We start from the raw sequence: 15,807 nt of genomic DNA on the forward strand, positions 1-15,807 counted from the left end.
CTGCAGCACAGAGGATTTCTGGAAGGAGGACAGGTATATATTGGGGACACCACTGCAGCACAGAGGATTTCTGGAAGGAGGACAGGTGTATATTTGGGACACCACTGCAGCACAGAGGATTTCTGGAAGGAGTACAGGTGTATATTTGGGACACCACTGCAGCACAGAGGATTTCTGGAAGGAGGACAGGTGTATATTGGGGACACCACTGCAGCACAGAGGATTTCTGGAAGGAGTACAGGTATATATTGGGGACACCACTGCAGCACAGAGGATTTCTGGAAGGAGTACAGGTATATATTGGGGACACCACTGCAGCACAGAGGATTTCTGGAAGGAGGACAGGTGTATATTGGGGACACCACTGCAGCACAGAGGATTTCTGGAAGGAGGACAGGTGTATATTGGGGACACCACTGCAGCACAGAGGATTTCTGGAAGGAGTACAGGTGTATATTGGGGACACCACTGCAGCACAGAGGATTTCTGGAAGGAGTACAGGTGTATATTGGGGACACCACTGCAGCACAGAGGATTTCTGGAAGGAGTACAGGTATATATTGGGGACACCACTGCAGCACAGAGGATTTCTGGAAGGAGTACAGGTGTATATTGGGGACACCACTGCAGCACAGAGGATTTCTGGAAGGAGGACAGGTGTATATTGGGGACACCACTGCAGCACAGAGGATTTCTGGAAGGAGGACAGGTGTATATTGGGGACACCACTGCAGCACAGAGGATTTCTGGAAGGAGGACAGGTATATATTGGGGACACCACTGCAGCACAGAGGATTTCTGGAAGGAGGACAGGTATATATTGGGGACACCACTGCAGCACAGAGGATTTCTGGAAGGAGTACAGGTGTATATTTGGGACACCACTGCAGCACAGAGGATTTCTGGAAGGAGGACAGGTGTATATTGGGGACACCACTGCAGCACAGAGGATTTCTGGAAGGAGGACAGGTATATATTGGGGACACCACTGCAGCACAGAGGATTTCTGGAAGGAGTACAGGTATATATTGGGGACACCACTGCAGCACAGAGGATTTCTGGAAGGAGTACAGGTATATATTGGGGACACCACTGCAGCACAGAGGATTTCTGGAAGGAGGACAGGTATATATTGGGGACACCACTGCAGCACAGAGGATTTCTGGAAGGAGGACAGGTATATATTGGGGACACCACTGCAGCACAGAGGATTTCTGGAAGGAGTACAGGTATATATTGGGGACACCACTGCAGCACAGAGGATTTCTGGAAGGAGTACAGGTGTATATTGGGGACACCACTGCAGCACAGAGGATTTCTGGAAGGAGGACAGGTGTATATTGGGGACACCACTGCAGCACAGAGGATTTCTGGAAGGAGGACAGGTATATATTGGGGACACCACTGCAGCACAGAGGATTTCTGGAAGGAGTACAGGTGTATATTTGGGACACCACTGCAGCACAGAGGATTTCTGGTAGGAGTACAGGTGTATATTGGGGACACCACTGCAGCACAGAGGATTTCTGGAAGGAGGACAGGTGTATATTTGGGACACCACTGCAGCACAGAGGATTTCTGGAAGGAGGACAGGTATATATTGGGGACACCACTGCAGCACAGAGGATTTCTGGAAGGAGGACAGGTATATATTGGGGACACCACTGCAGCACAGAGGATTTCTGGAAGGAGGACAGGTGTATATTCAGGACACCACTGCAGCACAGAGGATTTCTGGAAGGAGGACAGGTATATATTGGGGACACCACTGCAGCACAGAGGATTTCTGTAGGGAGTACAGGTATATATTGGGGACACCACTGCAGCACAGAGGATTTCTGTAGGGAGTACAGGTGTATATTGGGGACACCACTGCAGCACAGAGGATTTCTGGAAGGAGGACAGGTGTATATTGGGGACACCACTGCAGCACAGAGGATTTCTGTAGGGAGTACAGGTATATATTGGGGACACCACTGCAGCACAGAGGATTTCTGGAAGGAGTACAGGTGTATATTCAGGACACCACTGCAGCACAGAGGATTTCTGGAAGGAGGACAGGTATATATTGGGGACACCACTGCAGCACAGAGGATTTCTGGAAGGAGGACAGGTATATATTGGGGACACCACTGCAGCACAGAGGATTTCTGGAAGGAGTACAGGTATATATTGGGGACACCACTGCAGCACAGAGGATTTCTGGAAGGAGGACAGGTATATATTGGGGACACCACTGCAGCACAGAGGATTTCTGTAGGGAGGACAGGTATATATTGGGGACACCACTGCAGCACAGAGGATTTCTGGAAGGAGTACAGGTGTATATTGGGGACACCACTGCAGCACAGAGGATTTCTGGAAGGAGTACAGGTATATATTGGGGACACCACTGCAGCACAGAGGATTTCTGGAAGGAGGACAGGTATATATTGGGGACACCACTGCAGCACAGAGGATTTCTGGAAGGAGTACAGGTATATATTGGGGACACCACTGCAGCACAGAGGATTTCTGGAAGGAGGACAGGTATATATTCAGGACACCACTGCAGCACAGAGGATTTCTGGAAGGAGGACAGGTGTATATTGGGGACACCACTGCAGCACAGAGGATTTCTGGAAGGAGGACAGGTGTATATTGGGGACACCACTGCAGCACAGAGGATTTCTGGAAGGAGGACAGGTATATATTGGGGACACCACTGCAGCACAGAGGATTTCTGTAGGGAGTACAGGTATATATTGGGGACACCACTGCAGCACAGAGGATTTCTGGAAGGAGGACAGGTATATATTGGGGACACCACTGCAGCACAGAGGATTTCTGTAGGGAGTACAGGTGTATATTGGGGACACCACTGCAGCACAGAGGATTTCTGGAAGGAGTACAGGTGTATATTGGGGACACCACTGCAGCACAGAGGATTTCTGTAGGGAGTACAGGTATATATTGGGGACACCACTGCAGCACAGAGGATTTCTGGAAGGAGTACAGGTGTATATTCAGGACACCACTGCAGCACAGAGGATTTCTGGAAGGAGGACAGGTATATATTGGGGACACCACTGCAGCACAGAGGATTTCTGGAAGGAGGACAGGTATATATTGGGGACACCACTGCAGCACAGAGGATTTCTGTAGGGAGTACAGGTATATATTGGGGACACCACTGCAGCACAGAGGATTTCTGGAAGGAGTACAGGTGTATATTCAGGACACCACTGCAGCACAGAGGATTTCTGGAAGGAGGACAGGTATATATTGGGGACACCACTGCAGCACAGAGGATTTCTGGAAGGAGTACAGGTGTATATTGGGGACACCACTGCAGCACAGAGGATTTCTGGAAGGAGGACAGGTATATATTGGGGACACCACTGCAGCACAGAGGATTTCTGGAAGGAGTACAGGTATATATTGGGGACACCACTGCAGCACAGAGGATTTCTGGAAGGAGGACAGGTATATATTGGGGACACCACTGCAGCACAGAGGATTTCTGTAGGGAGGACAGGTATATATTGGGGACACCACTGCAGCACAGAGGATTTCTGGAAGGAGGACAGGTATATATTGGGGACACCACTGCAGCACAGAGGGTTTCTGGAAGGAGTACAGGTGTATATTGGGGACACCACTGCAGCACAGAGGATTTCTGGAAGGAGGACAGGTATATATTGGGGACACCTCTGCAGCACAGAGGATTTCTGGAAGGAGGACAGGTATATATTGGGGACACCACTGCAGCACAGAGGATTTCTGGAAGGAGTACAGGTGTATATTGGGGACACCACTGCAGCACAGAGGATTTCTGGAAGGAGGACAGGTATATATTGGGGACACCACTGCAGCACAGAGGATTTCTGTAGGGAGGACAGGTATATATTGGGGACACCACTGCAGCACAGAGGATTTCTGGAAGGAGGACAGGTATATATTGGGGACACCACTGCAGCACAGAGGATTTCTGGAAGGAGTACAGGTATATATTGGGGACACCACTGCAGCACAGAGGATTTCTGGAAGGAGTACAGGTATATATTGGGGACACCACTGCAGCACAGAGGATTTCTGGAAGGAGGACAGGTATATATTGGGGACACCACTGCAGCACAGAGGATTTCTGTAGGGAGTACAGGTGTATATTGGGGACACCACTGCAGCACAAAGGATTTCTGGAAGGAGTACAGGTATATATTGGGGACACCACTGCAGCACAGAGGATTTCTGTAGGGAGTACAGGTGTATATTGGGGACACCACTGCAGCACAGAGGATTTCTGTAGGGAGTACAGGTGTATATTGGGGACACCACTGCAGCACAGAGGATTTCTGGAAGGAGGACAGGTATATATTGGGGACACCACTGCAGCACAGAGGATTTCTGGAAGGAGGACAGGTATATATTGGGGACACCACTGCAGCACAGAGGATTTCTGGAAGGAGGACAGGTATATATTGGGGACACCACTGCAGCACAGAGGATTTCTGGAAGGAGGACAGGTATATATTCAGGACACCACTGCAGCACAGAGGATTTCTGGAAGGAGTACAGGTATATATTGGGGACACCACTGCAGCACAGAGGATTTCTGTAGGGAGTACAGGTGTATATTGGGGACACCACTGCAGCACAGAGGATTTCTGGAAGGAGGACAGGTATATATTGGGGACACCACTGCAGCACAGAGGATTTCTGGAAGGAGGACAGGTATATATTGGGGACACCACTGCAGCACAGAGGATTTCTGGAAGGAGGACAGGTATATATTGGGGACACCACTGCAGCACAGAGGATTTCTGGAAGGAGGACAGGTATATATTCAGGACACCACTGCAGCACAGAGGATTTCTGGAAGGAGTACAGGTATATATTGGGGACACCACTGCAGCACAGAGGATTTCTGTAGGGAGTACAGGTATATATTGGGGACACCACTGCAGCACAGAGGATTTCTGGAAGGAGGACAGGTATATATTGGGGACACCACTGCAGCACAGAGGATTTCTGGAAGGAGGACAGGTATATATTGGGGACACCACTGCAGCACAGAGGATTTCTGGAAGGATGACAGGTATATATTGGGGACACCACTGCAGCACAGAGGATTTCTGGAAGGAGGACAGGTATATATTGGGGACACCACTGCAGCACAGAGGATTTCTGTAGGGAGTACAGGTATATATTGGGGACACCACTGCAGCACAGAGGATTTCTGGAAGGAGGACAGGTATATATTGGGGACACCACTGCAGCACAGAGGATTTCTGGAAGGAGGACAGGTATATATTGGGGACACCACTGCAGCACAGAGGATTTCTGGAAGGAGGACAGGTATATATTGGGGACACCACTGCAGCACAGAGGATTTCTGGAAGGAGGACAGGTATATATTGGGGACACCACTGCAGCACAGAGGATTTCTGGAAGGAGGACAGGTATATATTGGGGACACCACTGCAGCACAGAGGATTTCTGGAAGGAGGACAGGTATATATTGGGGACACCACTGCAGCACAGAGGATTTCTGGAAGGAGGACAGGTATATATTGGGGACACCACTGCAGCACAGAGGATTTCTGGAAGGAGGACAGGTATATATTGGGGACACCACTGCAGCACAGAGGATTTCTGGAAGGAGGACAGGTATATATTGGGGACACCACTGCAGCACAGAGGATTTCTGGAAGGAGGACAGGTATATATTGGGGACACCACTGCAGCACAGAGGATTTCTGGAAGGAGGACAGGTATATATTCAGGACACCACTGCAGCACAGAGGATTTCTGGAAGGAGGACAGGTATATATTCAGGACACCACTGCAGCACAGAGGATTTCTGGAAGGAGGACAGGTGTATATTGGGGACACCACTGCAGCACAGAGGGTTTCTGGAAGGAGGACAGGTATATATTGGGGACACCACTGCAGCACAGAGGATTTCTGGAAGGAGGACAGGTATATATTGGGGACACCACTGCAGCACAGAGGATTTCTGGAAGGAGGACAGGTATATATTGGGGACACCACTGCAGCACAGAGGATTTCTGGAAGGAGGACAGGTATATATTCAGGACACCACTGCAGCACAGAGGATTTCTGGAAGGAGTACAGGTATATATTGGGGACACCACTGCAGCACAGAGGGTTTCTGGAAGGAGGACAGGTATATATTGGGGACACCACTGCAGCACAGAGGATTTCTGGAAGGAGGACAGGTATATATTGGGGACACCACTGCAGCACAGAGGATTTCTGGAAGGAGGACAGGTATATATTGGGGACACCACTGCAGCACAGAGGATTTCTGGAAGGAGGACAGGTATATATTCAGGACACCACTGCAGCACAGAGGATTTCTGGAAGGAGTACAGGTATATATTGGGGACACCACTGCAGCACAGAGGATTTCTGTAGGGAGTACAGGTGTATATTGGGGACACCACTGCAGCACAGAGGATTTCTGGAAGGAGGACAGGTATATATTGGGGACACCACTGCAGCACAGAGGATTTCTGGAAGGAGGACAGGTATATATTGGGGACACCACTGCAGCACAGAGGATTTCTGGAAGGAGGACAGGTATATATTGGGGACACCACTGCAGCACAGAGGATTTCTGGAAGGAGGACAGGTATATATTCAGGACACCACTGCAGCACAGAGGATTTCTGGAAGGAGTACAGGTATATATTGGGGACACCACTGCAGCACAGAGGATTTCTGTAGGGAGTACAGGTATATATTGGGGACACCACTGCAGCACAGAGGATTTCTGGAAGGAGGACAGGTATATATTGGGGACACCACTGCAGCACAGAGGATTTCTGGAAGGAGGACAGGTATATATTGGGGACACCACTGCAGCACAGAGGATTTCTGGAAGGATGACAGGTATATATTGGGGACACCACTGCAGCACAGAGGATTTCTGGAAGGAGGACAGGTATATATTGGGGACACCACTGCAGCACAGAGGATTTCTGTAGGGAGTACAGGTATATATTGGGGACACCACTGCAGCACAGAGGATTTCTGGAAGGAGGACAGGTATATATTGGGGACACCACTGCAGCACAGAGGATTTCTGGAAGGAGGACAGGTATATATTGGGGACACCACTGCAGCACAGAGGATTTCTGGAAGGAGGACAGGTATATATTGGGGACACCACTGCAGCACAGAGGATTTCTGGAAGGAGTACAGGTATATATTGGGGACACCACTGCAGCACAGAGGATTTCTGGAAGGAGGACAGGTATATATTCAGGACACCACTGCAGCACAGAGGATTTCTGGAAGGAGGACAGGTATATATTGGGGACACCACTGCAGCACAGAGGATTTCTGGAAGGAGTACAGGTATATATTGGGGACACCACTGCAGCACAGAGGATTTCTGGAAGGAGTACAGGTATATATTGGGGACACCACTGCAGCACAGAGGATTTCTGGAAGGAGTACAGGTGTATATTGGGGACACCACTGCAGCACAGAGGATTTCTGGAAGGAGGACAGGTGTATATTGGGGACACCACTGCAGCACAGAGGATTTCTGGAAGGAGGACAGGTATATATTGGGGACACCACTGCAGCACAGAGGATTTCTGTAGGGAGTACAGGTATATATTGGGGACACCACTGCAGCACAGAGGATTTCTGTAGGGAGTACAGGTGTATATTGGGGACACCACTGCAGCACAGAGGATTTCTGGAAGGAGTACAGGTGTATATTGGGGACACCACTGCAGCACAGAGGATTTCTGTAGGGAGTACAGGTATATATTGGGGACACCACTGCAGCACAGAGGATTTCTGGAAGGAGTACAGGTGTATATTCAGGACACCACTGCAGCACAGAGGATTTCTGGAAGGAGGACAGGTATATATTGGGGACACCACTGCAGCACAGAGGATTTCTGGAAGGAGGACAGGTATATATTGGGGACACCACTGCAGCACAGAGGATTTCTGTAGGGAGTACAGGTATATATTGGGGACACCACTGCAGCACAGAGGATTTCTGGAAGGAGTACAGGTGTATATTCAGGACACCACTGCAGCACAGAGGATTTCTGGAAGGAGGACAGGTATATATTGGGGACACCACTGCAGCACAGAGGATTTCTGGAAGGAGTACAGGTGTATATTGGGGACACCACTGCAGCACAGAGGATTTCTGGAAGGAGGACAGGTATATATTGGGGACACCACTGCAGCACAGAGGATTTCTGGAAGGAGGACAGGTATATATTGGGGACACCACTGCAGCACAGAGGATTTCTGGAAGGAGTACAGGTATATATTGGGGACACCACTGCAGCACAGAGGATTTCTGGAAGGAGGACAGGTATATATTGGGGACACCACTGCAGCACAGAGGATTTCTGTAGGGAGGACAGGTATATATTGGGGACACCACTGCAGCACAGAGGATTTCTGGAAGGAGGACAGGTATATATTGGGGACACCACTGCAGCACAGAGGGTTTCTGGAAGGAGTACAGGTGTATATTGGGGACACCACTGCAGCACAGAGGATTTCTGGAAGGAGGACAGGTATATATTGGGGACACCACTGCAGCACAGAGGATTTCTGGAAGGAGTACAGGTGTATATTGGGGACACCACTGCAGCACAGAGGATTTCTGGAAGGAGGACAGGTATATATTGGGGACACCACTGCAGCACAGAGGATTTCTGTAGGGAGGACAGGTATATATTGGGGACACCACTGCAGCACAGAGGATTTCTGGAAGGAGGACAGGTATATATTGGGGACACCACTGCAGCACAGAGGATTTCTGGAAGGAGTACAGGTGTATATTGGGGACACCACTGCAGCACAGAGGATTTCTGGAAGGAGGACAGGTATATATTGGGGACACCACTGCAGCACAGAGGATTTCTGGAAGGAGTACAGGTGTATATTGGGGACACCACTGCAGCACAGAGGATTTCTGGAAGGAGTACAGGTATATATTGGGGACACCACTGCAGCACAGAGGATTTCTGGAAGGAGTACAGGTATATATTGGGGACACCACTGCAGCACAGAGGATTTCTGGAAGGAGTACAGGTATATATTGGGGACACCACTGCAGCACAGAGGATTTCTGGAAGGAGGACAGGTATATATTGGGGACACCACTGCAGCACAGAGGATTTCTGTAGGGAGTACAGGTGTATATTGGGGACACCACTGCAGCACAGAGGATTTCTGGAAGGAGTACAGGTATATATTGGGGACACCACTGCAGCACAGAGGGTTTCTGGAAGGAGGACAGGTATATATTGGGGACACCACTGCAGCACAGAGGATTTCTGGAAGGAGGACAGGTATATATTGGGGACACCACTGCAGCACAGAGGATTTCTGGAAGGAGGACAGGTATATATTGGGGACACCACTGCAGCACAGAGGATTTCTGGAAGGAGGACAGGTATATATTCAGGACACCACTGCAGCACAGAGGATTTCTGGAAGGAGTACAGGTATATATTGGGGACACCACTGCAGCACAGAGGATTTCTGTAGGGAGTACAGGTGTATATTGGGGACACCACTGCAGCACAGAGGATTTCTGGAAGGAGGACAGGTATATATTGGGGACACCACTGCAGCACAGAGGATTTCTGGAAGGAGGACAGGTATATATTGGGGACACCACTGCAGCACAGAGGATTTCTGGAAGGAGGACAGGTATATATTGGGGACACCACTGCAGCACAGAGGATTTCTGGAAGGAGGACAGGTATATATTCAGGACACCACTGCAGCACAGAGGATTTCTGGAAGGAGTACAGGTATATATTGGGGACACCACTGCAGCACAGAGGATTTCTGTAGGGAGTACAGGTATATATTGGGGACACCACTGCAGCACAGAGGATTTCTGGAAGGAGGACAGGTATATATTGGGGACACCACTGCAGCACAGAGGATTTCTGGAAGGAGGACAGGTATATATTGGGGACACCACTGCAGCACAGAGGATTTCTGGAAGGATGACAGGTATATATTGGGGACACCACTGCAGCACAGAGGATTTCTGGAAGGAGGACAGGTATATATTGGGGACACCACTGCAGCACAGAGGATTTCTGTAGGGAGTACAGGTATATATTGGGGACACCACTGCAGCACAGAGGATTTCTGGAAGGAGGACAGGTATATATTGGGGACACCACTGCAGCACAGAGGATTTCTGTAGGGAGTACAGGTATATATTGGGGACACCACTGCAGCACAGAGGATTTCTGGAAGGAGTTTATTGAATGTGTGTGCTGTAAGAGAGGACGAAGCGGCGTCCCCAGCAGTGCAGAGTGTTTCAGGAGAGGACTGTGGCTTCCCAGCAGTCAGGGACATGGTGGATGAAGATCTGAGGACATCAGTCGGGTCTTTGATTCTATGTTTTCTTTTTTTAATCTTAGATATAAAGCAGCGCAGTTTCTGTGGGATCGGGAGGGGTTATCCCATGTATCTCCACATTAAGTGGACGTCTCTGGCCTCTGGATACTCTTTATAGTCTTATTGATTTCTCCGCAGCTTGAAATGACCTGCGAGTCTTCAGAACTGCTGCCCGAGCTTAATGAAAATCTGCTCCCAGCATCCCCAGCCCTCGGGCGGCCATCAGCCGGGAAGATCAGGACAATGGGGGAGAGCGGCCGCCTGGACAAGACCCTACATAATATACAGGGAATGGGGGGGGGGACACAATAGGAGAGAGCGGATGCCCGGACAAGAACCTACATAATATACAGGGAATGGGGGGGGGACAATAGGGGAGAGCGGCCGCCCGGACAAGACCCTACATAATATACAGGGAATGGGGGGGGGGACAATAGGGGAGAGCGGATGCCCGGACAAGACCCTACATAATATACAGGGAATGGGGGGGGGGGGGGGGGGGACAATAGGGGAGAGCGGATGCCCGGACAAGACCCGACATAATATACAGGGAATGGGGGGGGGGGGGGGACAATAGGAGAGAGCGGATGCCTGGACAAGACCCTACATAATATACAGGGAATGGGGGGGGGGGGGACAATAGGGGAGAGCGGATGCCTGGACAAGACCCTACATAATATACAGGGAATGGGGGGGGGGGGACAATAGGGGAGAGCGGATGCCCGGACAAGACCCTACATAATATACAGGGAATGGGGGGGGGGGGGGGACAATAGGAGAGAGCGGATGCCTGGACAAGACCCTACATAATATACAGGGAATGGGGGGGGGGGGACAATAGGAGAGAGCGGATGCCTGGACAAGACCCTACATAATATACAGGGAATGGGGGGGGGGACAATAGGGGAGAGCGGATGCCCGGACAAGACCCTACATAATATACAGGGAATGGGGGGGGGGGGACAATAGGAGAGAGCGGATGCCTGGACAAGACCCTACATAATATACAGGGAATGGGGGGGGGGGGGACAATAGGGGAGAGCGGATGCCTGGACAAGACCCTACATAATATACAGGGAATGGGGGGGGGGGGACAATAGGGGAGAGCGGATGCCCGGACAAGACCCGACATAATATACAGGGAATGGGGGGGGGGGGGGGACAATAGGAGAGAGCGGATGCCTGGACAAGACCCTACATAATATACAGGGAATGGGGGGGGGGGGGACAATAGGGGAGAGCGGATGCCTGGACAAGACCCTACATAATATACAGGGAATGGGGGGGGGGGGACAATAGGAGAGAGCGGATGCCTGGACAAGACCCTACATAATATACAGGGAATGGGGGGGGGGGGGACAATAGGGGAGAGCGGATGCCTGGACAAGACCCTACATAATATACAGGGAATGGGGGGGGGGGGACAATAGGGGAGAGCGGATGCCCGGACAAGACCCTACATAATATACAGGGAATGGGGGGGGGGACAATAGGGGAGAGCGGATGCCCGGACAAGACCCTACATAATATACAGGGAATGGGGGGGGGGGGGGGGACAATAGGGGAGAGCGGATGCCCGGACAAGACCCGACATAATATACAGGGAATGGGGGGGGGGGGACAATAGGAGAGAGCGGATGCCCGGACAAGACCCTACATAATATACAGGGAATGGGGGGGGGGGGACAATAGGAGAGAGCGGATGCCTGGACAAGACCCTACATAATATACAGGGAATGGGGGGGGGGGGACAATAGGAGAGAGCGGATGCCCGGACAAGACCCTACATAATATACAGGGAATGGGGGGGGGGACAATAGGGGAGAGCGGATGCCCGGACAAGACCCTACATAATATACAGGGAATGGGGGGGGGGGGGGGGGACAATAGGGGAGAGCGGATGCCCGGACAAGACCCGACATAATATACAGGGAATGGGGGGGGGGGGGACAATAGGAGAGAGCGGATGCCCGGACAAGACCCTACATAATATACAGGGAATGGGGGGGGGGGGACAATAGGAGAGAGCGGATGCCTGGACAAGACCCTACATAATATACAGGGAATGGGGGGGGGGGGACAATAGGAGAGAGCGGATGCCTGGACAAGACCCGACATAATATACAGGGAATGGGGGGGGGGGACAATAGGAGAGAGCGGATGCCCGGACAAGACCCTACATAATATACAGGGAATGGGGGGGGGGGGGACAATAGGGGAGAGCGGATGCCTGGACAAGACCCTACATAATATACAGGGAATGGGGGGGGGGGGGACAATAGGGGAGAGCGGATGCCTGGACAAGACCCGACATAATATACAGGGAATGGGGGGGGGGGACAATAGGGGAGAGCGGATGCCCGGACAAGACCCTACATAATATACAGGGAATGGGGGGGCGGGACAATAGGGGAGAGCGGATGCCCGGACAAGACCCTACATAATATACAGGGAATGGGGGGGCGGGACAATAGGGGAGAGCGGCCGCCCGGACAAGACCCTACATAATATACAGGGAATGGGGGGGACATCAGGACATAGGGTAGAGCAGACATATGTGTGTGTATATGTATGTGTGTAGGCATGTGTATATATTCCTATCCGCCATCCTGCTGCCAGGCGGTGACACGTTCTGCTTTAGCAGCATTTTCAGCCTCTGTTGATTTGTAACCTTTTTCTGTATTCTTGGTCCTTCTGTTCATTATTGCTCTTCTCACCCAGTTTTGTCTTTTCCTCCAGGTTACCCCGCTGGATACCCGACAGCTGCTCCTACCTATAATCCCAACATGTATGCCACCAGCAGCCCCGGCTATGCCCCAGGTAAGAACGTCATCTGGCTCTGAGCAATGTCAGCTCCGCCGCGGCGCACTAGGCTCCTCTATGTATATTTAATGGCTCTTGTCTGTCTGAGAGATCGGGGGGGGGGGGGGGGGGCGGAGGGCAGCGGCTGATAGATCTTTACAGTTCACCTGCAGCCTCTAAAGATGGAGAGGGGGAGGGGGGGGCACAATACATAGAGAGATGTAAGGAGAAATCAAAGAGCCTCCACACGCATAGCCGCTGCTTCACAAATCTCTGCAGCTGAACAGAAAAATGGCGATATAACACACTATGTACAATCTGCTAAGCTCACCCTGCTCTATAACATGCCGCCTGCAGATGGGACACTATGTACAGTCTGCTCTAGAACATGCCGCCTGCAGATGGGATACTATGTACAGTCTGCTCTATAACATGCCGCCTGCAGATGGGGATACTATGTACAGTCTGCTCTATAACATGCCGTCTGCAGATGGGACACTATGTACAGTCTGCTCTATAACATGCTGCCTGCAGATGGGACACTATGTACAGTCTGCTCTATAACATGCCGCCTGCAGATGGGACACTGTACAGTCTGCTCTATAATATGCTGCCTGCATATGGGACACTATGTACAGTCTGCTCTATAACATGCTGCCTGCAGATGGGACACTATGTACAGTCTGCTCTATAACATGCTGCCTGCAGATGGGACAGTCTGCTCAATTACATGCTGCCTGCAGATGGGACACTATGTACAGTCTGCTCAATTACATGCTGCCTGCAGATGGGACACTATGTACAGTCTGCTCTATAACATGCCGCCTGCAGATGGGACACTATGTACAGGCTGCTCTATAACATGCCGCCTGCAGATGGGACACTATGTACAGTCTGCTCAATTACATGCTGCCTGCAGATGGGACACTATGTACAGTCTGCTCTATAACATGCTGCCTGCAGATGGGACACTATGTACAGTCTGCTCTATAACATGCCGCCTGCAGATGGGACACTACGTACAGTCTGCTCTATAACATGCTGCCTGCAGATGGGACAGTCTGCTCTATAACATGCCGCCTGCAGATGGGACACTACGTACAGTCTGCTCTATAACATGCCGCCTGCAGATGGGACAGTCTGCTCTATAACATGCTGCCTGCAGATGGGACAATCTGTACAGTCTGCTCTATAACATGCTGTTTGCAGATAGGACACTGTACAAACTACTCAGCTCTTCCTGTTCTCTACATAGTGTCATGCCAGCAGCATATTAAAGTCTGCATCTTCTCTGCTCTATAACATTCTGCCTGCATATCGTAAACTATGTATAATTTGCTCAGCTCCTCCTGCTCTATAGCAAGTTCCATGTAGACAGAACACTGTGTGCAGTCTGCTCTATAACATGCTGCCTGTAAATAGGACACTATTTGCCATGAGCTCAGCTCTTCCTGCTCTATAATATGCTGCCTGCAGATAAGACACTGTGTACAATCTGCTCAGCTCCTCCTGCTCTATAACATGCTGCTCACACTCCTGTTTATACTTTCATTACCCAAGGACACAGCCTCATGTTTTTTCTCTACAAAACTAAAATTAGACTCCCCGCTCCTGCTGCATAGGGTCACCCGTCGTGTTCGCCAGAACTTTACATTCTGAAATTAAATATTTCATGATAACCATTTCCACATGAAGGCGCTTTATAGAGAGAGAAGTCAGCGGTCGTGTGATGTGTCCTGCTGATGTGTAGTCAGGAGTCCTCCCCCCACTATTCAGCCATAGCAAATCCTAACATTGCTATTCCCGCATTGTTGGCTCACCTGCAAAGCAGAACCAACGCTCCGGATCACAGCATTGTAAGTGGGACAATCACATGAAGCGGAAAACACAACCAGCTCAGCGCCTGCTGAAAGGTCACATGTCCTCATATACACCCCTCCTAAATATCCACATACTGCATAGCTCCTGGTATCCTATTCTGTGCTCCAGTCACCCCTCATCCTCCTGTTATAATGTCTCAGCTTTTAGTACTGATCCTGAGTTACATCCTGTATTATACTCCAGAGCTGCACTCACTATTCTGCTGCTGGTGCAGTCACTGTGTACATACATGACATTACTTATCCTGTCCTGATCCTGAGTTACATCCTGTATTATACTCCAGAGCTGCACTCACTATTCTGCTGCTGGTGCAGTCACTGTGTACATACATGACATTACTTATCCTGTACTGATCCTGAGTTACATCCTGTATTATACCCCAGAGCTGCACTCACTATTCTGCTGCTGGTGCAGTCACTGTGTACATACATGACATTACTTATCCTGTACTGATCCTGAGTTACATCCTGTATTATACTCCAGAGCTGCACTCACTATTCTGCTGGTGGTGCAGTCACTGTGTACATACATGACATTACTTATCCTGTACTGATCCTGAGTTACATCCTGTATTATACCCCAGAGCTGCACTCACTATTCTGCTGCTGGTGCAGTCACTGTGTACATACATGACATTACTTATCCTGTACTGATCCTGAGTTACATCCTGTATTATACTCCAGAGCTACACTCACTATTCTGCTGCTGGTG

At 50.3% G+C, this 15,807-nt stretch overlaps 1 protein-coding gene across 1 annotated transcript in view; it reads left to right on the forward strand.

Annotated features, from left to right (window-relative positions):
• FAM168A (family with sequence similarity 168 member A) overlaps nt 1–15,807 on the forward strand; it is an 87,058-nt gene that overhangs the window by 52,861 nt on the left and 18,390 nt on the right. Inside the window, exon 4 of the mRNA XM_072133861.1 lies at nt 13,153–13,233. Coding sequence (XP_071989962.1) covers nt 13,153–13,233 — 81 coding nt within the window. The remainder of the gene's footprint in view (nt 1–13,152; nt 13,234–15,807) is intronic.

The sequence above is a fragment of the Engystomops pustulosus genome, chromosome 2 (assembly GCF_040894005.1).
Source record: "Engystomops pustulosus chromosome 2, aEngPut4.maternal, whole genome shotgun sequence".
Taxonomy (NCBI): domain Eukaryota; kingdom Metazoa; phylum Chordata; class Amphibia; order Anura; family Leptodactylidae; genus Engystomops; species Engystomops pustulosus.